This window comes from Gallinula chloropus (genome assembly GCF_964237585.1).
Source record: "Gallinula chloropus genome assembly, chromosome: 1".
Lineage (NCBI taxonomy): Eukaryota > Metazoa > Chordata > Aves > Gruiformes > Rallidae > Gallinula > Gallinula chloropus.
The window spans coordinates 183,639,959-183,663,696 of NC_140085.1; the positions used below are offsets into that span (position 1 = coordinate 183,639,959).

General features: G+C 45.0%; 1 protein-coding gene across 1 annotated transcript in view; it reads right to left on the reverse strand.

Annotated features, from left to right (window-relative positions):
* Window positions 1-2,824: 2,824 nt before the first annotated feature.
* The window catches only part of CAB39L (calcium binding protein 39 like), a gene marked incomplete at its 3' end in the record, with an annotated part of 48,503 nt that continues 27,589 nt past the window's right edge, over window positions 2,825-23,738 (reverse strand). The window contains exons 5-9 of the mRNA XM_084273736.1: window positions 17,869-18,037; window positions 14,889-14,948; window positions 12,985-13,050; window positions 12,179-12,322; window positions 2,825-3,004 (exon numbers count right to left, since the gene is read on the reverse strand). Coding sequence (XP_084129862.1) covers window positions 2,825-3,004; window positions 12,179-12,322; window positions 12,985-13,050; window positions 14,889-14,948; window positions 17,869-18,037 — 619 coding nt within the window. The remainder of the gene's footprint in view (window positions 3,005-12,178; window positions 12,323-12,984; window positions 13,051-14,888; window positions 14,949-17,868; window positions 18,038-23,738) is intronic.

Consider the following 23,738-nt stretch of genomic DNA (forward strand, 5'->3'; position numbering starts at 1 on the left):
TCATCCATGCACTGGGCACTTCTGCATGGCTTACACTCAGGTTGTACAGGGCAGGCATTCCCCAGCCATACACCATCAAAGACTTTTTTTCCATGCAGAAGGGGCTGGAAGCCCAGTGTTCTCATGTGACTCCAGAAGCTGAGGCAAGAGACAGGTGTCTCTGGAGACAGCTCCACCCCTGGAGCTCAGAGCACAGCCAAGCACCCTTCAGTTTTAGGCTCCATGTCTCAAAGGATTGGACTTAAATGACTAGCTCCGAGGACTGCAGCTCTGGAGACCGTCCTTTATCAACCCGCAAGCTACCACTGATGGTCAGCACTACCCATTGGGCTGGGGGGTGAAGATGGCAGTCAGGCTAAGCTGGATTGCAGCCTGGGGTGCCAGCCCCCCTGCCAGAAGGGGCTGCACATGTGATGCTTGCAGAGCACATTAGAACTGAAGAAAGTGATCATCTCACTCTCCCTCTCTCTCTCCATCTGCTGAAACGGGTTGGCAAAGGAGGAGAAGAATTTAGCACTGCGCAGAGTCTGGCTGTCCAGGAAGGCAAGGAGAAAAAAAGCAGAGCTAGAAATAAACGGTGATCAGTAATCATGCCTTTAATAGTTTGTAAATATATATTTTTTTTTTAATTCCAGGCAACTAAGATGTACATTTGTTGTGTATATCTGACATTTGAAAAAAAAAACCAACCCATGAGTCCACATTTTTGTCCATTGCATCCCTTTTCTAAAGCACATAAATTAAAGTGTCAGTCACCCCAATGAACAACAGTTTTTTGAAGGAAAAAGTCTTGTTCTGTGTTTACAATTCAGTCTCACCTTTTTATCTGAAGCATTAGCCAGAGTTTTAGCTAGATAACTGTCTTACAAGTAGGAAAACTCAGAACTTAGGCTGTCCAGAAAAATTCAAGAAATGTCCACTCCCTGCTCTCAAACTCCACTTCCTAATAAAGCATCAGAGTAACATTGTCATTTCCCGCCAGAAAACAGAAGACTCCAAAAGCTCTTCAAACACACCTTGGAAACACTGGACTTTAAAACATGAACAGTGCAATGATTTCCCCTCCTACAACTTCAACACAGAACCTGACTTCACAGGCGATGAACAAGGATAGAAAAATGCCAGACTACAAGTTGCCTTTGGTGCCTGGAGCTGCTGAATGGCCTCTCACACTTGATTTAGGTGTCCAATAAATGCTCTCAGCTTTGAGAGCACCTGCAGACTCTTGGACCCCAGGGCACTCGTCGGTTCAAGCTGAGGCCATCTCGGCATCCCCTTGCTGAACTCGGCTCAAGCCCGCCTCGCGCAGCTGGGGTTTGAATTCGGATGGGAAGCTGCTGACCACCTTCCTCTTGGTGCTGGGGCTTAGTGCTAGGCATGATTCAGACATGTAGCTCTGGCCACCACCCAAAATTATTCCCACCAAAGCTGGGAGCAGGCTTTTCGCTGATTTTAGTAGGTGCAGGATGACTTTATTAGCTTGGGTCTTGATGGAGGGGAGTTGCTCTTGCCTTCTTCCTGTTGGGGGGTACATGGGCACTGCACACCCGGGGCTGCTCCTCATCAGTCTGCTTTGGAGCTGGTGGGAATAGCCTGTGCTCTAGCACTGTCTTAGTTTCGCCAGGAATCGAGTTAATTCTTTTCCTAGTAGGAGGTGTAGTGGTGTGTTTTGGGTTTAGGATGAGAATAATGTTGATAACACACTGATGGTTTAGGTGCTGCCAAGCGGTCAAGGACTTTTTAGCTTCTCACAGTGGCCTGCCAACAAGGTGCGGAGGGGGCAAGAAGCTGGGAGGGGGCACAGCCAGGGCAGCTGACCCAAACTGTCCAAAGGGATATCCCATACCATGTGATGTCATGCTCTGTATGTAACTGGGGGAGCTGGCTATGAGGCATGCAGCTCAGCAACTAGCTGAGCATCAATTTTGGGTGGTGAGCAATTGTGCCGTGCATCACTTTTGTGTATTCTTTTATCAGTATTATTATTATTATTATTATAATTCTCTTCCTTTTCTGTCCTGTGAAACTGTCTTTATCTCAACCTACAAGTTTTACCTTTCCCTTTTTGATTCTCTCCTCCATCCCTCTGCAGGAGGTAGGAGCGAGCGAACGGCTGTGTGGTTGTTTTAGCTGCCTGCCGGGTTAAAACCACGACAATCACATACAGGAAAATGGGAGGCAGGTAGAAACAGCTCACCTGGCTGATGTCTTCATCCATTCCCTAGCTCTGAATAGAAAACCTCTCGTCTAGAGGAAAAGAAAGCTTAAAGATGAAAGAACACAAAAATAAAGCAAAAATGTGACCTTTACTGCTTTTTCATCTCCCTCTGCTTTGACTGAATAACCCCCTCTCTAAGTGCAGGTAACTCCAGAGACAAATGTACTCTTTCACAGTCTCATGCGTGTGCAGTGCTAGAACAGAGTCACAACTACAGGTGCAAAGGAACAACGTTACAGTCCTCGGAAGACCTAACTCTGTGCACTCACCAACAGCTTAAGTTTGCTGATAAAGTTAAGCAAAGAGGTTCATTCTTCTCGAGCATAAATGAAAAAAATCCATCAAACCAGCTTCTATTACAGAAAGATTCTAAACTGACATAAATAATTATTGTCTTGACTAAAAATAATATATTATTCTAGATTTTTGTGGTTTTTAGTTTTCATGTAAAACCCCCTATATACTCTTGACATCTAGGAACAAAGACAAAATAAAAACCAGGCACTTGCTGTGCCTTCTCGAGCACTATTGTGGTGTTTAAGGGACACAGAGGAACTTAACAAATGAGATAGATTAATGCCTACAGTGGAAAACGAGAGGAGCTCTTCATGCCGTCGGCTTTTTCAAGTCTCGGATTTGCTTAATCAGGTAGTTCTTCTCATCAGTGAATTGTTCGTCATCCGTCCTCTCTTTCTGGAAATTGCTCAAAAACTCAATTAGCTTGGGTTGGTTTTTCAACAGGATCTCCACAATAGGCTGTGTTTTGTTTGGACTGGCCACAAAAACCTAACATGCAAACAAAACCAGGCACAGGGAGAGAGAGGGGGTGGGGGGAACATCAGTCAGAATATTGCCGTAACTTATTTTCTATCAAATCAGTTGAAGGCTGGCAGGCGGATACTCTGCTGCTACACCCCTTGTCCCAAGGCGGTGGGGAGAGGGGGGTAGAAGGGAGTTCCAGACATGTTGGTTCAGCAGCAGACCAAAGCAGAGCTATGCCTGCCCGTGGTATCGCTTCCCTTTAAATTTTGCTCTTTGTTGATAAAAGGCTTGATTGCAAGTCCAGCTGTTGAGAGCAGTGATCAGTCCTCAGCCTCTTCAACAGGCGAGACTTAAACACACATCAATTAATTATCAGGAGAACGGAAAAGCTTTGTGTCACTATTGATATCATTTCCATACTAAGCCAGGCCTAAAATTAGACTTGCCAGCTTTGTTTTGGTTTGCAAAAATATGTCAGAGGCTCCACTTCCCTCTGCCTAATCCATTCACGGGGAGCATGGAAATTTCCAGCAGCAGCAGGAGTATGGCGGTGCACCCGGAACCTTCGCTGCCCTCGCCGAGCAGAGGAGGGTGGCAATCAATGCAGGGAGGTGCCGTGAGACACACATACTTGCCTGGCACAGCCAGCCCAGTGCTCTGGGCTTACTGCTCTTCTCAAATAGTAGCTTTTGAAGACAAACCTTGCCAGGCTCTGATTTTTCCTCCTGTAAGCCTAAAGCTGCAGAGTTTTCCAGCTCGGAACATGACTCCCTACACCACGACACTGTTTCTTTAACATTTTCCCCACGTCAGGCAGGGGCTGAGGACAGGAAACAAAGCTGGTTGTAAAGGCAGTCAGTGACAAGCCCTTCCCAGGGTCCTTAGGATGCCTCAGAGATGTGGCCCCGCGGATGTTAGTCATGGGGGGCCGGCGGTGGGAACACAAGAGCAGCACACCCCTGGTCACCCTGGGAGGAGCTCCCACATCTGGCTTTCACCGAAGTTACCATGGCTGGTCAACAAAACACCGCCCAAGCGCTTGTGTAATGACATAAATAACTCGAGTTATTCTCTACCCGATGAGAAGAAATTAAGGATGGACAGGACTGGAAAACATCCAGTTTCCCTCCAAGCCTGTTCAAACCAGAATGAAAACAAACATCTGCTGACAGTACAGAATGGCATGTTGTCCAGCCGAGCGCAAGCGGCACCACCACTTGCCCGGCTCTGGAGCTGCTGGCTCCAGACCTAGGGCTCTTCCATAGGTTCATTTATCCCTGCTGAGATTGTGCCTACAGGAAAACCTGGCCCACATCCAGCTGCACAAAGAGGTGCTGTAGTACATGATGAGGAAACCGTCCCGTCCCCCCCCGCCCCCACATCCTGGGGTCTGTGTGGCAGCCCCTTGCCCCGAGAAAGGACACCTGGTAAGGCCTGGGAGAGGATTCAGACTGGACCCATCGCTAGGCTTCATAACCCCCAAGAAAGGGATTTTGTAACAAGTTGTGTGGAAGATGCCACGCACAGGAAAACGTTGGGGAAGGAACAGGGCTCAGCACACATCAGCAGTGCCACACTAAGTACTTCTGCTCAGAGAGAGAAGTAAGACTATTTTTTTTTATTCCATAAAGGTGAGGCAAAGCATCTACTCTTAAAGCCTGGCATCCTGACGCCATAAGGGCCCTAATCTCTAGCTATGCTCTTGTCTCCTATGGATCACTCCTTCTCAGGGGGCTCCTCTTGTTTAACATCTTCATCGATGACCTTGATGAGGGAATAGCATCCACCCTCAGCAAGTACACCGATGATACAAAGCTGGGAGGAGTGGCTGACACGCAGGAACACTGCGCTGCCATCCAGCAAGACCTGAACAGGCTGGAAAACTGGGCAGGGAGAAACCAGATGAGGTTCAACAAAAGCAAGTGCAGAGTCTTGGGGTCCTGGTGGATGACAGGTTGGCCATGAGCCAGCAGTGTGCCCTGCTAAGAGATGCCAGTGTTGGCTAAGAGAGCCAATGGGATCCTGGGGTACATCAAGAGGAGTGTGGCCAGCAGAGCGAAGGAGGTGATCCTCCCCCTCTACTCTGACCTGGTCAGGCCCCACCTGGAGTATTGTGTCCAGCTCTGGGCTCCCTGGTATAAAAAAGACAGGCATCTCCTGGAGAGAGTCCAGTGGAGGGCCACAAAGATGTTAAAAGGGCCTGGAGCATCTCCCCTGCGAGGAAAGGCTGAGTGATCTGGGGCTGTTCAGCCTAGAGAAAGGAAGACTGAGAGGAGATCTGATCAATGTTTATAAATATCTCAGGTGTGGGACACAGAGGGAAACGGCCAGTCTCTTTTCAGTGGTCTGTGGGGATAGGACAAGGGGCAATGGCTTCAAGATGGAGCATAGGAAGTTCCACACCAATATGTGGGAGAACTTTTTCCCAGTGAGGGTGACAGAGCCCTGGAACAGGCTGCCCAGGGGGGTTGTGGAGTCTCCATCTCTGGAGATATTCAAGGCCCATCTGGATGCCTGTCTGTGTGATCTACCCTAAAGAACCTCCTTTGGCAGGGGCATTGGACTTGATGATCTCTCGAGGTTCTTTCCAACCCCTACAATTCTGTGATTATTCTCCTAGGAGTCTCTGCTTCAAGGTACTTCTCCCTCTTCTCTGGGAGAGAGCTTCAGCCCCTGTCTGAAGGCTCCCTAGCCAAGGCCCGAAGCCCTTTACAAAGTTGGCCTTGATCTACTGGCCATGCCTGATCCCTGCGTCAGTATGTTATCTACAGTTATTTGCACTCTTTTTGCACAGGCCTCCACATTTCCTTTCTCTGATTACTCTGAGCTATAATCTCAAATAGTTTATTTTTATGCCCACTTGCCTCCTAAAACTTCTGAAGAGTAGCATCAACCGCCCCAACTCACAAGAAGCCCTTCGGTGCAGCCACCCTAAAATAGCAGCTTTCCTGTACCAACCTCCAAGCACCCAAAGTACAACATCTAACCAGGGACACATCTATCAGTGTGTCATTCAGCCTGTTCACAGCTCTCATTACACTTAATGAGCTGTCAATAGCTGATTTTTCTGTCACTGCCTGCAAAATTTGAAAGAAATATCCCTTCCCATGCAAATAACTTTGATATGCTGCTCTTGGTGCATGTCAGGTCCCCATATGAAAAATTAAAGGAGCTTTTTATAGTCCCACGATGCAGCTCCCCATGTGCTGATCTACTCCAGGTCATCACAGATGGAGGTTGGATACTTCCAGGAGTTGGACTGTGGTAAGTCCCAGGTCATCTGGACAAGCCTCCTTTGAGAAAAGTAGTATGTAAGCCTACAACCAGGGATGAGTAAAGTAACTGCAACAGATCTTCACTGAAAGTTTGAAATTTTGGAGTTCAGTTCTCTCTTTGTGACTAGAAGAAATGAAGCGAATACACTGACAGGACCCACACTTTCAGAAATAACCTGATTACAGCCTGACCTTGACGTGCCAAACATCTTCCTTCAGTGAATACTGGGTTTCCTTATAAAGATAAGAGGTCTGATGCTCGAGCTGAAGGAATTTAAATCATTCTTCTTGTAAAAGCTACCTGGTTTGCAAACAGAACTGGAAACCTAGTAGGTGCCGGCGTTTCGTATTGGTCCTACAACTAGTATTACCACAGCGAAGAATAAAAGAACTTAGTTTAATAGAAGACATCACATCCTGTTTATCTTCCTGCTCAATTATTTATAGATTATAATCTTCCCCTTGCAAAACTGTCAAACCCAACATTCAAACAAAGATCATCTCGGCTGCCAGTCTTGCTCAGTGTCAACAGGGACTCATAAAGAGAAAATGCTAAAGGACCAGAAAATTCCTGAAATGTTATTCAATAGGTCGGCTAAGCAAACAGAATCAGTTCTGCCAGTATCAACTGATCGGCTTCACAAAGCCCAGGATTAGGACCACCACGAGACTTTTCCTCCCAAAAGAGTGCCCCACACTCAGAACTCTCTATTGTCACAGAGTAAGAGATAAAAAACCCCAGAAATCCTTAGCAACACAATTTCTACTAAAATGAAGTATAACTGAAGCTAAAACACTTCACAGGGAACTTTGTTTCACCTATGGTTTTATTATGAAAGGCTGTGTGTTCTAGAGCACTTAATTCAGATATCTGAGCTGGAGACCAAAATAAAGAGAGCACTCATACTGAAATTCCACCTCTAAAAATAGCCCTTTCAGCACAGACCCATTTTGTGAATATTTGCAAAAGGCCTGGAATGAAAATCAACCCTGAAGCTTCAAAAGCTGTCCAAGGTGGAACTGTTGCTCTCTTCTTCATTAAAAGCCAGGATTTCTTCAACCACAATACCACAAAAATCACTTGATTAGAGAATGTGACCAAAATCACTTGATTAGAGAATCTGACCTTGTTTCCTTTAACTAATAACCAGACATCACCACCCTCTGGGGCTACAGCAGGGCAAAACCCATTACAGAGGTTGGATACTCAGGATTGGGCATTTTAAGACTTACACAGTCTTCCTGTGTCAGTAAAATGCCCACAGAAATGCTGCCCAGTTCATGTTGCTTATAGCATAGTGCTTCATATAAACATTTCTTTTGCCCTATGAGCTAAGATACAGAGAGGACACATCCCCACAGACACGGCTTCAGCTCTGTACCAAGCAGAAACAGTCAAGTTACGTGCGCTCGCTTGGAGAGCAAGCTGCAGGAGGTAGCGCTGCAATGTGCGTGAAAGAGAATGGAAAAATGAAACTAAGGTCACACAACACCGTGTACCCATTCTATTTTTAGATTCCAACAGTAAAATGTATCTTGCTAAATGTCTGCTTAAGAAGAAGAATGTTGCATAATCCGAATTAATGGCTACAGGGTGTTTTCTTCAAAATAATCCACTTGTTTATGTGAAAGACAAGAGAGCTTGTTATTAGGCTTTACTGGTAAATGCATAAGGTCAGAGGAATACCTGCACCACGTTCACCTATGTCTGAAAGCTTTGCTCTCCACTACAGCCAAACTCTCTGCTAATAACTCTCACAAATCCATCAGAGGAGCTGAAGAGCACTGCCCAACAGTTGGTCACAGAATCACTGAATGGGTTGGAAGGGACTTCTGGAGATCATCTAGTCCACCCCCCTGCTAAAGCAGGATCGCCTACAGCAGGTTGCACAGGTTTTGAATACTTCCAGAGGAGACCCCACTACGCTCTGGGCAGCCTGTTCCAGTGCTCTGTCACCCTCAGAGTGAAGGCCTTTCTCATATTGAGATGGAACTTCCCGTGCTCCAGTTTGTGCCCATTGCCCCTTGTCCTGTCACTGGGCACCACAGAGAAGAGTCTGGCTCCATTCTCTCGACATCCACCCTTTAGATGTTTGTAAGTATTGATGAGCTCCCCTCTCAGTCTTCTCCAGGCTATACAGACCCAGCTCTCTCAGCCTTTCCTCATACAAGAGATGCTCCAGTCCTCTCATCACCGTTGTAGACCTCTGCTGGACTCTATCCAGTAGTTGCCTGTCTTTTTAAACTGGGTAGCCCAGAAGTTCCTCAAAGGGCACCTGCTCAAGACTGGGACCTTGCCACTGGAATCTATAGAAGAACTGGTGACTCTCAAAGCCCACAGCTCTAGGCAAACCCATTGGATTATTTGCAGTGGAGGAGGAAAGGGGTGAGGTGTGTTAGATTTTCTTAATGATTAAATACTGGCTAATCCTTATGCACACATTGTCTGGGACATCCAGCTTTACAAAGCAGCTGGAGGCCTTTGGGATGGTGCTGCAAGGCAGAAGCTCCATTTTGTTCAGGCAAAAAGAAGAGAAGGAGCTGGCGCTAGGAGGAAAATCAAGCATTTCCTCAACAGAGAATGGAAGAAAGCACTGCAAGTGGGTGCTCTCTTTGTCTTCTATTTCCCATCCAAAGCATCCTGGATGAGTGAAATGATTCACAGATCACAGAATTGTAGGGGTTGGAAGGGACCTCCAGACATTATCGGGTCCAACCCCTCTGCCAAAGCAGGTTCCCTAGGACAGGTCGCACAGGTAGGTGTCCAGATGTTGAATATCTCCAGAGAAGGAGACTCCACAACCCCCCTGGGCAGCCTGTGCCAGGGCTCTGTCACCCTCACTGTGAAAAAGTTCTTCCGCATGTTGGTGTGGAATTTCACGTGTTCCAACTTGAAGCCATTGCCCCTTGTCCTGTCTCCACAGACAGCTTAAAAGATGCTGGCTATTTCCCTTTGTCAAGAGAGACTGGCTGTTTCCCTCAGAGCTTGCAGGGGTACTGGGCATTTTCAGGCACAAAATGCTCCTGCAAAATATTTTTGTACTAGAGGTGCTCATCATTTTCCTCTCTTAACAGCTTCGAATCTTCAGTGATTAGAAACTGCCTCAGGGAGGTACGCGTCATCTGTCTTCCCTGGGGTGAGCTGGGGCACAGGAGTGCTGGAATCTGGATGCTTACAAAACAAGCACTTCTTCATTTCAAATGTCTAACTGGTGAAACATCTAAATCAGGTAATTTAACCCAAATCTTTTGGCACCTTAGGCAGAGCAGCAAATACCCACTTCTCAGCAGACCTGTGATTTCACATCACTGTGGTTAGTCTACTGTAATTCCAACCAGGACTGCACCAGTATTTTGCAAGCACAGTTTAAAAATGCAGGCATGGTTTAAAATTTATGAGGTTAAAAGCTGAGGAAAAGATTCCTCCCCCAGTTACATTAGCATGGAATTATTACAGCTGACAAGAGAACCAGGCTGAGGGACACTAACCCAGAAAAGGGACACCGTGGGACAGGGCACAACCAGCCCATAGTGGTTTTCCCCATTCTCTTGAACTTTTAAGGATTTTTTTAGTCGTTCTCAAGAAGTTAGAATTCCATTCAAGAAATGAAATGAGAGGAAAACACTCTTCTCTGACCCACTCTACAAATCCAATTCACGGTGCATCTTTTATAAGGTACCCTATACCTACCCTGCCCACTGGGGAGAAGCTGACTGCTTCTACACCCAGCTGACCCAGATCCTCGGTGAGGACCTAGAAGGGGAGCTCTGCTGCACCTCTGAAGCTACTCTAGTGTGCTGCCAGTGGTTAGAAACCAGCAGGTTTCAGTTGATCCAGTTCTGCTCTGAGTCCGTGGCTTCCCCACAACAATGTCCACATGACAGCAATTGCAAGTGGTCAAGCAAGGCTGAGCCTACAATGTCTCCACTCTAACTGGAAACGGGATGCAACATACTGGAAAAGGAAAGGAAGGGAGGAATGGGAAGGCAGAATGGGAGAAACAGCATTACGTGACATGGTTGCACACTGGAATCCTTTCAAGTTATTCCAAATCCTTTTGAAATGCCTCTTAAAACAAGGAAAATCAGCTTTTCCCAAGGCCTGGACCATGCCTGTCATTAATTTAGGAACAGCAACTCATGTGTTTCATACTAAAAACCCTGGCGCTTATTCACAGAGTGGCTAAGAGAGCCCAGTCCTCTCATTCCTCCCCTCCATAGGCATCTCAAAGCCTGCAAGTGGTTTGAGCCTGACTGCTCTCTTATCTTGGAGCCACATACCTCCTGATAAGGAGGAGGAGGAGGAGAAGTTACAGTGGTTCAGTTGACTGTGAAGGAAGTCAGCAAGGGAACAGCTTACAAAGCTGCTTATTTCGGGGTGGGGGGGGGGGGTGGGGAGGGCAGGGGGGAAGAATTCTTTTTTAATCCTCCTTGAAGCTTTATTTTTTTTAACTAAAAGCTTTTTGGAGATGCTGTCCATCCTGTAAACCTCCACGCTGGAGATCTGAAAGCTTTGTTTTCCAAATCAGAAATGGCAGAAGTACAAAACTCAACAAGTCACCCTGAATTTGTGGAGGGTGATGTAACCTTTTTTGCAATAGCACACATGCCTTTTGGTGTGATCTGGTATCTTTCTTAACCATCTTGGGGAAGGATATCCTTACAGGCTCAATATTCCTCTTCTGAAAATCATTAGCAACGCTATTTACATAGTTTGAAATTAATGTGTTCATTCCAAATTAAAAGTAGTTTTGCATATAACAATCCAACTCCCACTCTGTCACAGAGCAGTGAACTCTTTTGGTAGGAAAATGGTAAACTTTTCACTTATTAACATTAATCTTCATGGAAAAAAGGTCACTGGTTGGGCCTGGTAATTAAGACTGCATTAATAATAACTGCAAAAGGGCAGAAGGTTTAAACTAATTTCAAGCTCAGATTAACCACATCTTTTTAATACCTTTAAAGGCAAATTGTGTTCATGCTGATGCACAGCACCAGCACCATCTACTTTTGGTCTTCGTGTACAGCTTTAAGATTTCCTTTTTTTCTTATCTTTGCCCACAGTCACACAGTAAAATGACCTAAGAGTTGGGGGAAGGTAACCTGGATATTACCTAGAAGTTGTGTATCTTGTTACCTGTAGCATTCACCTCGTCACTACTTGAGTGACAACCCTCAGCCCAACCCAAAATGATGCTTCTTTGGATCTCAGCTGAAGGAAGTGTCCTGGTTTCAGCTGGGATAGAGTTAATTTTCTTCCTAGTAGCTGGTATAGTGCTGTGTTATGAATTTAGCATGAGAATAATGTTGATAACACACCGATGTTTTAGTTGTTGCTAAGTAGTCCTTATACTAAGTCAACTCCTGCCCTGGCAACGAAAAGTCTGGGGTTGCACAAGAAGCTGTGAGGAGGTGCAGTTGGAACAGCTGGCCCAAACTGGCCAAGGGGATATTCCACACCATATGATGTCATGCTCAGCATGGGGATTGCTGCTTGGGAATGGGCATCAGTCAGCGGGTGAGCAATTTCATTGTGCAGCACCTGTTTTGCATATTTTATTATTATTGTTGTTATTTTATTTTCCTTTGCTGTCCTATAAACTGTCTTTATCTCAAGCCATAAGTTTCACTCTTTTTCCCCCTCAATTCTCTGCCTCATTCCTCTGGGGCAGGGGGGAAAGTGAGCGAATGGCTGTGTGCTGTTTAGCTGCCTGCCAGGTTAAACCACAACAGGAAGGCAGACAGAAATGAAAGGCTGAATGATAGAAAGGTTTTCAATTAACACATTCTCAATGCTGGAAGTGACTGCATAAACCCCATTCTTCGCCATAATTTTCTGGGCTTTCTCTGGCCCACCTTGAAAAGCACTTTTATGAGGAAAAGAGAAAGTCTGCTACCTCTACAGCTCACACTAGCTCACCTTGAAGACGTGGAATGCTTCAAACTGAATGTTGGGGCTTTTATCTCGCAGCAAGTTCATCATCAGCTTCAGGTTTTCTGGTTTGCTGATGTATTTTGTCATGATGGCAAAGTTGTGTCGGTCTAGAATCAGCTCACCCAGCAGCTAGAAACATGAGTACAAAAAAGAAAAAATAATATTATTTTTTTTCCAGCTTCACATGTTAATTTCAATGCAAAGAAAGCAGCAAGATACCAGAATTCTTGTCTAGGAGATTTCATTGTCACTACCTTTAAAAAAGGAAGTAGCTAGACTTGTTACCATGCAGTGAGATGCTTAATGACCAGCAATACTCTCTAAATACTACAGAGAGGGTTCCCACATATTGGCTGGGTATAGTAGGACCTGGTATGAGCCAGCTAGGACAGAAGCAAGCGTAGCGCAGCGGTCCCACAAAGACACTTCCATTTCACTGGGATGTTACATTAACACGCCTGTCTGGTCCCAAATGCAGGTCATGTCAGGCTTGGTGCTGTAGCAGCACCAGAGACTATCATGTTACTCTGAAGTTTGCTCTGAACCAACGTACAGATTTGAGGTCAGGGGAAAAACTATAGTGCTCGATCCATAGAAACAGCCCAATGCTTCACCAGGGATCCAGGAGATAGAAGTCACGGTCAGCTCTTGTATATCCTAAGAGCAGCTTCCCCAAGCATTCTTTTTTGTTAGAAAGTAGGAGGTTGCTCCATTGCCATGTAAGCATCGTGGTGTTCTGCATAACATGGAGTTCAACTTGAGAAGGAAAGTGCTGAGAAACCTTACTTTACCTTCAAAGATTGTCTCTTTGTTACATAATTCTCAGAATGAAGAAGTTTTTCGTAATCCTCGAAGATCTAGAGTAACAAAAAAAACACAAACTCATTCGATTCGTGCCCATCCTTCCTCCTCCCAGCCCTTCCCACCCCAGAGGAGCAGCACAGACCACAACAAAGCCATTTTCTAACACATCTCTGCAATGCCAGGCCCACCTCTCATGGCCTTTTTTTTTTTTGGCTGGTTATCACACAGTGAATTACAGCCCAGGAATACTCCTCTTCCAAATACTGCAGAGAGGGATACCACATATGGACTGGATGTAACAGGAGCTGGTGCGAGCCAACTAGGACAGAAGTAAGCCAGTGCCTGTACAGCCTTCTCTCACAAGAGGGTGAACCTGCTGCCAGGGCACACGGGTCCAGCACGTAACATCCACTCACCATATCATGGTCACGACCTGCTTTGTGATTTAATGCACTGCCCCAAAATAACGCCAACGCATCCCATACAGGCGTATACCAACAGCTCCTTTTGTGATGTGCCACCTGCCTTCAGCACCTTCACAGTCACAGAATCACAGGCTGGGTTGGGTTGGAAGGGACATCAAAGATCATCTCATTCCAACCCCTGCCATGGGTGGGGACACCCTCCACTAGACCAGGTTGCCCAAAGCCCCATCCAGCCTGGCCTTGAACACTGCCAGGGAGGGGGCAGCCACAGCTTCTCTGGGCAGCCTGTGCCAGGGCCTCACCACCCTCACAGGGAAGAATTTCTTCCCAGTATCTAAACTAAATCCCTCTTTTAGTTTAAAGCCATTACCCCTTGTCCTATCACTCCATGCCCTTTTAAACAGTCCCTCTCCAGCTTTCCTGTAGGCCTGGGCATGTGCTGGCTTTTGTGGGATTGAGCCAATGGAATCTTATGGTCAAGAAGACTGAGTGAGAAGACTCCAGTACGTTCAGACCATCTACCAAGTAAGCAAAAAACCCAACACTGCTACCCAAGAATCATCTTTTTAAAATGCTTACTCTCCACAATTCATACTTAAAATTTTAAATGTTAAATAAGAGTAGAACAGGGACTGTTCTAATGCCAGTATTTCAGTACTAAGAGAAAAGATTAGCAGAGACACTAATTTTGCTCCAGTTAAGCTGCATTTGTGACTCAGCAATAATAAGCCTGATCTTTATTTAACCTTGGTAACTCTAGAATGAAAGAAACAGTCTTCAGCTTTTTCACTCTGGCAACGAAATAAAGAATACCTCAGGTAACATGAGAACATAGCCTGTAGTCTAATTCCATGATCCTTATCAGTCCAGTTTTAGTTGATTGCAATGGAATTTTTCTGACCCACATTTGGTTCAAAACTGAGCCAAAAAATCAAAGTGAATAATGGCAGCAAACCAAGGGACTAATTTGCCTGAGGATGGTAAGAAGAGCACTCATACCTCAGTCCCCCACTTAGGTACACGTAATTTCCAGTGATGTTAAAACTTCTTCCAGTGACTCTTCTCCTCTGTCCCAGAGTATTACAAATGACAGTGGTATGGTCCCATCAGTGCTGGCACACCAGAAAACTCTTTAAAAATCTATATGCTTTTTTCCCTCACGGTCTATTTACAAAGTTGACAACTCTATTCACATAGGAGGGGATAAGGGGCACGCAGAGAGGAATGCAACTTGCTCTAAAACTTGATAAAGTTCTCCTGAAACCTCGGCACGTGTCCCCATGTGTGTGCAGAGGGGGTACCTGCATTTCAAACACCGTGCGAGGATTCTGCTTCAAGTAAAAGCAAGGCTTAGCTTTGCAGTCCTGAGTGACTGTTTTGTGTGGACCATGAAACCCTACTGAAAGTGCACTTCTGCCCGCTGAGCACGAGCAGCTTTACAAATCTGTTGTATCCTTTACACTTACAGCATCGTAATTTTGTTCCAGAAATTCTGCTACCAACGATTTGTGTCGCGTTAACAGGTCCTGGGGAAGAACAGAGAAAGGTTACATGAGAGAGCACGCTCGTTTGATGTCCCTTGATTCTCAGATGTATTCTAGCTTGGGTTTTTTTTTACCAGGCCATCTTTTAGAAGGTATTTCCAACATAGTTTCTATAGGCAGAAAGCATGTACAAACCAAACTGCATTGTGTGTTTGCTAGGATTTTAAGGAGAACTCAGTTAACACTAACAGTATCAATATAAAACTATTCTAGCTCTTTCTTTATATTCCTGTTCCCTCCCACCTTTTCTTAAGGTCATTGTGCACTGTAATAAACTGGGCTGGGGGAAAGGAAGAAGGTAAATTAACCCTTTATGGAGGGATCAGCTGTAGCCCCAAAGCCAAAAGTGATCTACACACTACCCCACAGCTGGAAGAGTAGGTTAAATGTGATCATCTGCTCTCACTCATCTCCAGTGAAGACAACAGCACAGACTCAAATTCAACCACTATATATGTGCATTTATGTTTTTAAAGCCCTATAGTTAGGCACCAATCTAAGCAGGCCATCCAGGCTCCTTCCACAGCCACTCTCTCCCCAGAAAGGGATCTCAAGTAGGCAGGGTGAACCCTTTCTACCGTTCTTTTTCTGTCTAAGGCGGGCTTACTGACACAAGCCATAGCAGACCTTTTAGACAGCTGAGTGGGATGCTTCCCATGCTAAAAGGCCAACTAACTCAAATTTAAATCAAAGCCGCCTCTCCCACAGACTGGGAGTGCTGGTTCACAGTGACAGAGATGCAAATGTTCAGCCCCAGTGGAAATCAAGTCACTTTACTGGATGAATAGCTATGAAATGAAGTGGCCAGTTTGAGGTATTTAATTTTTATCTCACTGCCTCCTTTAAAACAGAATACTGATCACAATAAATGCCTGATGAAGCCCATTCAAATTGATATATTTTTGGTGAATCGGTTGCTCTCCTTTTCATCATCTTTTCCTGGGTTTCCTTACCCACAGTCAGAGCCTGAAGCTGATGAGCAGCTGAAGCAGATGCACAGGCACATCCTCTACAGCTCCACAAGAAATCCTTTACATACTAATCCTCTAATTTATTTTTGCCATCAATTATAAGAGGAAAGCAGAGTGCTGTAAAATCCAGTGTATGTTTTTAATCCATTCCTTTGTTTGGCAGGACTGGGGTGACAGCAGTTTCAAAAGCTGAGTGCAACAAACACGATTCACAAGCTTTTTACCAGGGCACTTGGGAGGCAAGTACACCAGTTTTCAATAGGGGGCACAAACGGAATATAATCCAAAATCAGGTTTTCATCTGAAATCGTAGGAGAGCAGGGAGCAGCAGTGTTCAGTTGTAACTCTTCCCAACAGCTGCTGGTACCCTCCACAGCTGACTGCATCTCTCAACACAAGCTGCCTTCCTAATTTTCAGCAGCTCCATTTCCTCTCTGCAATGCACCTGATGACTTTTAATTAAGAACTACATCTCCAGATCATAAAAAATCCCAACACTATAAATATCCCCAGACTTTAACGCACGTTTAATTAAGCCCTCCTCTGGTGCACAGACTATCCAGGGCTCTCAGCTTTGATCCAGACACCCCAGTGGCAACACTGCAAACCCAATGTGGGGGGAAACGGAACCAAAAATGGAAGTTTGGTAATCCAGCCAGCCAGCAGCCACAGCACTGATTTTTATGGTATTAGAAATGAAGTAACTCCCTATTTCACAATTCAATCACTTCCACATCACTTCTCGCTGTCCCAGCTCTTCAGAGTAACAGGCAAATAGGAGATGGGGTGAACAGAACTGACCTTGTATCAGGTCAGGCCATTTAAAAAGAAATGCAGTTTACAGATTTTCCCCAAGCATTTTACAAGGTGATTTCTCCCCTGTGTCTGAGGATGAACTGCCCTCATGCTCCTCTCATTCCAGTGCACGTGAGGATGTAGAGCCCTATTTTTAAATCTTGCTAAAAATATACTCAGTCCACAGGGGACAGAAGTAAGTTTCACAGCTGTAGATCCAGGAACGATATCAATACCTCTTTTTTTGGGAGGGTCATAGCAGCCTGTGGTCCTTGCTGAAGCTTCACTGACCCTTGTCCCCATCGTGCCTCCTTGCTGGGGCGAAGAATGTCCATCACCAACCAAACATTTCCCACTCATTGGGCTGGTGAAAACTGAGGCTGGGTTTCAGTATGTGCTGAATTGCTGAGCTGAACTCAGATATCTAACATTCCTTACAGTTATTCCTAAGGTCTATCTAATCATGTTTCTAATTAGCTTTCAGAGGAGAGAATGAACAACTTGTTTCTATGACAGCAAGGAACTCAATGATAGAAGAAAAAAAAGAGTTATGTCTATATTTAGAAGAGTCTTTACCTGAAAAGAATTCTCCCCAGCCCTCTTAAATTATTTTTCAGAAATAAATCTTTTCCTTGCATTCAGCTCTCACCAAATTGTTGCTCAAAGACTATCCCAGCACCTTGCAGGAGAGATAATGGTCACATACAAACTCCAAGAAATCTGGCAATTTTCACTCAACTTCAATCAGAGGATTTTAAAAGCTAATTTTAAGCGATTCCCCCTGCTTACTAGTTGTTGTCATGATGGGTAGAGGTTTTGTCTCCCAGGGAAGGTAGGGAGACAGAAAGGTTATGTATTTTATGAGACCATACATGATTAATTTGAGTTTTAAATGGTTGCATAAAAGCCCATGGGTTATCAGGATGAAAAACATTAGTGAAATGTATGGAATTAAAGATTCTCTGCAGCCTCGACCACCGTTTTAAACGCTGTTGCGAACAGACCAAGGATGAATTATACCCTTTACTGAACAACAAAAAGCCACCCAGTTTAAAGGCAACAGGACATTCAGTGGTGACTACTGATGGAGTGCCGGTTTTGACACAACACTAGGATGCAGGGATGGAATAATTTACCTTGAATGTAGCGAAGGCATCAGAAGCTATATCAAACGTTGACATTTCCACGTATTTAAAAAAGTCTCTAAACTGCTCCGAAAAAAGTATGATCTTGGCCAAGGGCTCGTGGCGGATGCACTCTCTCAGCATGATTCCACAGCGCAGGGCGATACTGGGGGATTCATAGCTGAACAATGGAAAGAAACAGAAACGATCGAAACCTGGAAGAACAACAATAAACAGGCCCTTTTCTAGCAGTGGGGAGCTCCATAGCACAGGGAGCCCCTGGGCCAGAGGGGACACGACACAGGGATGGCAGCTCCCAGCCACAGCACTGTACCCCAGCTTCAGGACCTCAGCCCAAAAGTAAGGAGCAGGCGCACAGACCAGGCTGGCAGCGGCTTCCATCGCAAACCTCTGCCTTCAGCAGCCAGAACACATTTGGCACCTTACACCTCCTCCTCTGCAGAAAGACTGTGGGGAGCAGGGAATGCTTCAGAGCTCCTTCACCCTTTTCAATTGATGAGGGAGCAAAGTCCATACAACATAACAATCTCCCTTTTCAGATTTGATCCTGAGCTCCTCAGTTTATCCAAGAAAAATATAACACCTCATGACCATTCATCACCTCCCACTCTTCTTCTAAAGAACGTTGCTCCAGAATATTAATGTCTGCCAAGGAAGGTAGAACAAATCTATCCAGGCAGTCTACACAGGGCTAAGCTTTCCATAGCTGTGAAGATACTTTTTATGCCGTTTAGGAAGAAGTATGCTCAATCCCTCCTCTGCAGAGGCTACGATTTTATTCAGGAGATAAGTATTTGTTCCTCAAGTTACAATCCCGTTAGGGCACAAGCATTGCGATAGCCAGAAGCCAGGACACTTCTCACTCTTGGAAAGGGGGAGAGGGGGGAGGCAATTCAGGTCATCTTCTGTTTCTGTAAAGTCCTGATTTTTTTTAAAGCTGAAATTAATCTGAAACAAAACTGTTAGAAACACAATTTAAAGGGGGGGGGGGGAGGAAGGGTGAAATCCAACAGTCAGGAAGGACTTAAACGTCTTCCAGCAATCTTCAGTCATGTGAAAGTGATGAAGTCCAAGGGGACAGAAAGCACGCTCTGTTTCAATAAACTGGTCATACTATATCAGAACTGTGGATTATCACCCCGAGCTTATCAGCATCATTTTTCCTTTGTACAATTAATTCCTATCGCTGGGCCAAAAAAAAAAGAAAAAAAAAGAGAAAAGAAGAAGAAAAACACAAAATGCCATCTGTGCTGTAAACGAGTGGGCCCTCAAATTTACCACCAGCTTGCAATTTAAAAGAATGGTAGTGTTTAGCGAGCATACCAGAGCTGCATACTTCAACCTGATGTCAACAATAGTTGGCTGAATGAAAAATGGGCTACTATTGCAAACGGGCAAATGAAACTTCCCACCCTCAAGGAAATGCAGACACTCAACCCCCTGTTTGTTTCCTCTCGGGAAACGTTTGCAAATGTGAACTTATAAGTCTCCAGACAATGGAGATTCGCTGCTGCTTCCCGTTGAGGCGTACCTCTCCCCGACTCCATTAACAGGAATACTAATTTTCAAGCGAAAAGAGGCGGAGTTGCCCCTAGGAGTACAGCCAGGAAAATATTTAACAGTTGGCTAAGGAATATTTTGGTTGGAATAAAAGCAAATTACATTGTTTCCAGCACAATAACTTTTTAGAACGTAAGTATCAACAGAATCATTCTTAGTCAAATGCTCCATTATCTGGAAGTGGGCTACGGACCTTTGGCCGCTCACATAAGCGAGGGAAGTTGGGTTTGGCTCCTGGAATATGCCTGGAAGAAGTTTACAGGCTGTCCAGTCATAACTGGCATGCTCTCTGCACCCACACTTACATGCAAAGCCACCAGGCAGGAATGATAGAGATGTGTTTCAAAATCACTTCTAACGGGCAATCGGTGCTCTGTGTTGACATACTCCCACAGCAGAAAAAAACACCAAGTTCTCTAAGTTCACCTCTGTTTGGATGAACTTAAAACCTAAAGAAATCCTCACATACTAACTACTGGGGGCAAGCAGAGAAGGAAATAACGGACTTGAATTATTAATTCTTGTTGTGTAGGCTGAAAGAGGCAAGAGTGAAAACAAAGGGAAACACAAAGGAACTTTTACTTGTGTGGCCAATGCAGAAGACAGTACAAGGTAAGAAGAATAGTTAAGAGATTATAAAGCCGGGGAGACACAAGGTCTTGACAGACAGCTGTATTCTGATCTGATTTTCCACTGACTTCTGTAGTTGAGTTTATCCTTGGATTAGGAGTTGGATAAACTCAAGGTGAATTCTGCAATTTCCGCCAATATACCATTAAGGTTTTAACTGCACTGTGATAGGAAGATTGTATTGATCACAAAGCAGATTAGGGGTGTGACTGAGTACATTAGATAGCTTATGGCATGATACATATTCACAAAGGAGCTTATAAATTTGTCCCACATGAGAAACAATGCAAGTGCTTCAAACTTCAAGTCCTCTACAGTCGCGATATCTGAAGCAAAATATTTTATATTACAAAGGGCCAAAGTTATTTCTGGGCTGATGCAATATGCTGAAAAAGTTTGGCCCAAATATATATGAGACTCTGTATACACCAAACATTGTATGCACCTGAAATCCTACTCACACAAAGCCTGCATGCACAGAACCACAGAGCATTAGGAGTGAGAAGGGACCTCGAAAGATCATCAAGTCCAACCCCCCTGCCAGAGCTGGTTCACCCAGACTAAATCATACAGGAACACATCCAGGCAGGCTTTGAATATCTCCAAAGGAGACTCCACAGCCTCTCTGGGCAGACTGTGCCAGGGCTCTGTCACTCTCACAGTGAAAAATTTTCTCCTTATATTCACATGGAACTTCCTATGCTCCAGATTGCACCCGTTGCCCCTTGTCCTGTTGCTGGCCATCACTGAGAAGAGCCTGGCTCTGTCCTCCCAACTCTCACTCTTTACATGTTTATAAACATTAATAAGGTCACCCCTCAGTCTCCTCTTCTCCAAGCTAAACAGTCCCAGCTCCCTCAGCCTCTCCTCATAAGGAAGGTGTTCCACTCCCACAGAAAACAATATACGATCAAAGCAAGCCTTAATGCTGCAGCGAGGTCCACTAACTGAAAAAAAATTAAAATAAAATAGCAAAGCATGTGCTGTATGTTTTCCTGAAGCTGAGAAACTGGAAGGAAGCAGCCAACAAGTAAAATGAAGCCTACAAGGTAAGAACAGTTATCTCAAGCTGGCAGTGCTGCTGGGACATTAGGCAGGAAACGCTGGGCGGGAGCTCTGATTCAGGGTCCTTCCCACTCAACATTCACATTATGCAATGAAAAAGCAACCTTTTGTTGATGCTGTTGGGAACTGACTGTCAGGGGGCAGAGGAAATTTTGCACCCAGTACAAGTAAAACAATGACAAGCCTTCACAATAGTCCGGGGCCGTTACTGTTACAGTCATGGTTGATTTATTTTTTTCTTCTTCTCTCCAAATAATGTCATATCAGAAACACTGAATGGTACAAGCTACCCAAATCTCTCCTTTCCTTTAAGTGGATTTTGATATCATGTATTTCATTCTGCTCATTTCATTCTGCCTACAATTACCTGAAAGGAGGTTGTAGAGAGGTGGGTGATGGTCTCTTCAGCCAGGTGACAGGAGATAGGACAAGGGGAAATGGCACAAAGCTGCACCAGGGCAGGTTCATATTAGGTGTTAGGAAAGAGTTTTCAGGGCCTGGAACAGGCTGCCCTGGGAGGTGGTTGAGTCACCATCCCTGGATGTGTTTAAAAGACGGGCAGATGAGGTACTTAGAGAGATGGTTTAGTAGAGGACAGGAATGGTTGGACTCGATGATCTTAAAGGTCTTTTCCAACCTCATGATTCTGTGATTTAACTTCATCCTCAAGTCACACTTTCAAGTGATGGTGTCTAACATGATGTGCATGCTTCTCAGCCTCATAGATGATCACACACTGCACCGCACGCTGCCTGCTCACACAAGCTGTGATTCCAGGGCCCTGCCCTTGCTTTAGGCACATATTTTAAGTATCACTTTTAGCCAGTCCTGGCAGCAGGACATGGGCAGGTAAGACAGCGTTGCATATGACATCATTACGCTGTCCTGCAGCAACTGCTTAGATACCATCCGTGCTGGATAGGACTGTCTGCTGGGCTACTGCTGCTGAATTCAACAGCGCTTTCTAACCAGGAACTCCAGAAACAGCAATTCCAATACAGTGCAGTCCTGTGGAGAGGTGACAGCCAAAAAATCAGGAACAAGAAGCCAGGGGCCGAAACTGACACAGACACGCGGTTGCACGCAGGAGCAGTCTCCAAAAAGCACATAGATGATGCCATTTAAATACCTCCACTGGCTCAGGTCACCTACAGTAAAATGTCTGTCAGCAGTACATGTGCATAACATAAAATCTTTGACATCATCTTAATATTCTTGGTCGTTACAGATGCCAAAGAATATCTAGGACGTGATCCAAAAATCTTCTTTAGCTTTAAATAAAGCCCAGGCATATGGTAGCGATAACACACGCAACGTGCAGAAACAAAGTGAGGGGGAAAGCAAGAAAGCGAAGGCAGAGCAAAGGGTAGAAAATGATTGTATCTGTACATGAAATTGGAAACAGTTGGATGACTTAACGACGACTGAGGGAATTATCATCGCTGTCCTGATATGCCGAGTTTGAGGTCTGTATAGATGGTGGAACGAGCGAACCCAAAATTCCCTTAACTAGCTTACTGGTTCCTTCTCTGAGGAAGACGGTGCTTTGTAACACAGAACAAGTCAAGAGTTTTGAAATGAAAGCTAAATCACAACAAAACCACTGTACTTGGAAGAGCAAGAAATAGCTCTGCCCAGCCACCTGCCCAGGCTCCCCACCGCCCTGCCTGCCAGGAAGGCAGTGGGTCCAGACCTCCTCCTGTCGTAGCAGCCAAGGGCTTGGCCACCACGTTCAACCACAGGCTCACAGTTCTTGAAATTCCTGGTACTGACTAGTTCTCTTGGTTACTTTCTTCCCTGCTCAGCTGTGCTGGCTTGTGGCCAATTTTGAAGGAAATAATTGTTTTGCAGGACACCCGTGCCTACTTCCTAGCTCAAAGAGTGGGGAGACTGAAGGGAATGTTACCCTTGGGAATGAAGCCTTGTCATGCATGAACCTTAGATGGTGTTTAAGTATCTTCCTAACTCTGGCTGTGGAGCAAATGGTAAAACTGATAATTCTAAGCCTCAAGAGCAAGAAAGATTTAAAAAAATTTCATTCTCTTCAGAAACATCAGTGTAAAGGGCTTATGTCATGTTTATGAATGGCTGTTGCTAGTGTGACCATACAATGACCATGAAAGTCCACGTTGTTTCATACTCATCAGCTAATAAATTAGCTTATTTCTACATCAGTTCTTTAATCCCAATCACAGATGTGCTCCTTATCTCAGGAAGAAAAATAGTCCGAAGTTTTGGCTTCTGTGGTTTAGAAAGCAGTAGACTTCAAGAGTTGGAAAAGCAAAGCTTCTCACTGAACAGAAGGTGCCTTTGGCCAAAAGTAAAGGGGACAGAAACCTCAAGAGTTTTAGGCCAACACGTAACAGACTGCTGAATGCAACTACAGCCCATGTTCTCTCTACACAGCAGTCTATTCTGCCAACTTACCTTGGAATTGCAGGGTTACAGCTGAGCACTGACTCCCTCAAAGAGTAAAAGACCAAAAAAAAGATTTAACCCTGAAAGTTGTAGGGTTCATTACTGAATTAAAGTCAAAGTTCACACATGTCTACAAGTGTTGGAGAAATCTGCCCCACAGACACAACTGTTCTTTTGATGCCTTTCTC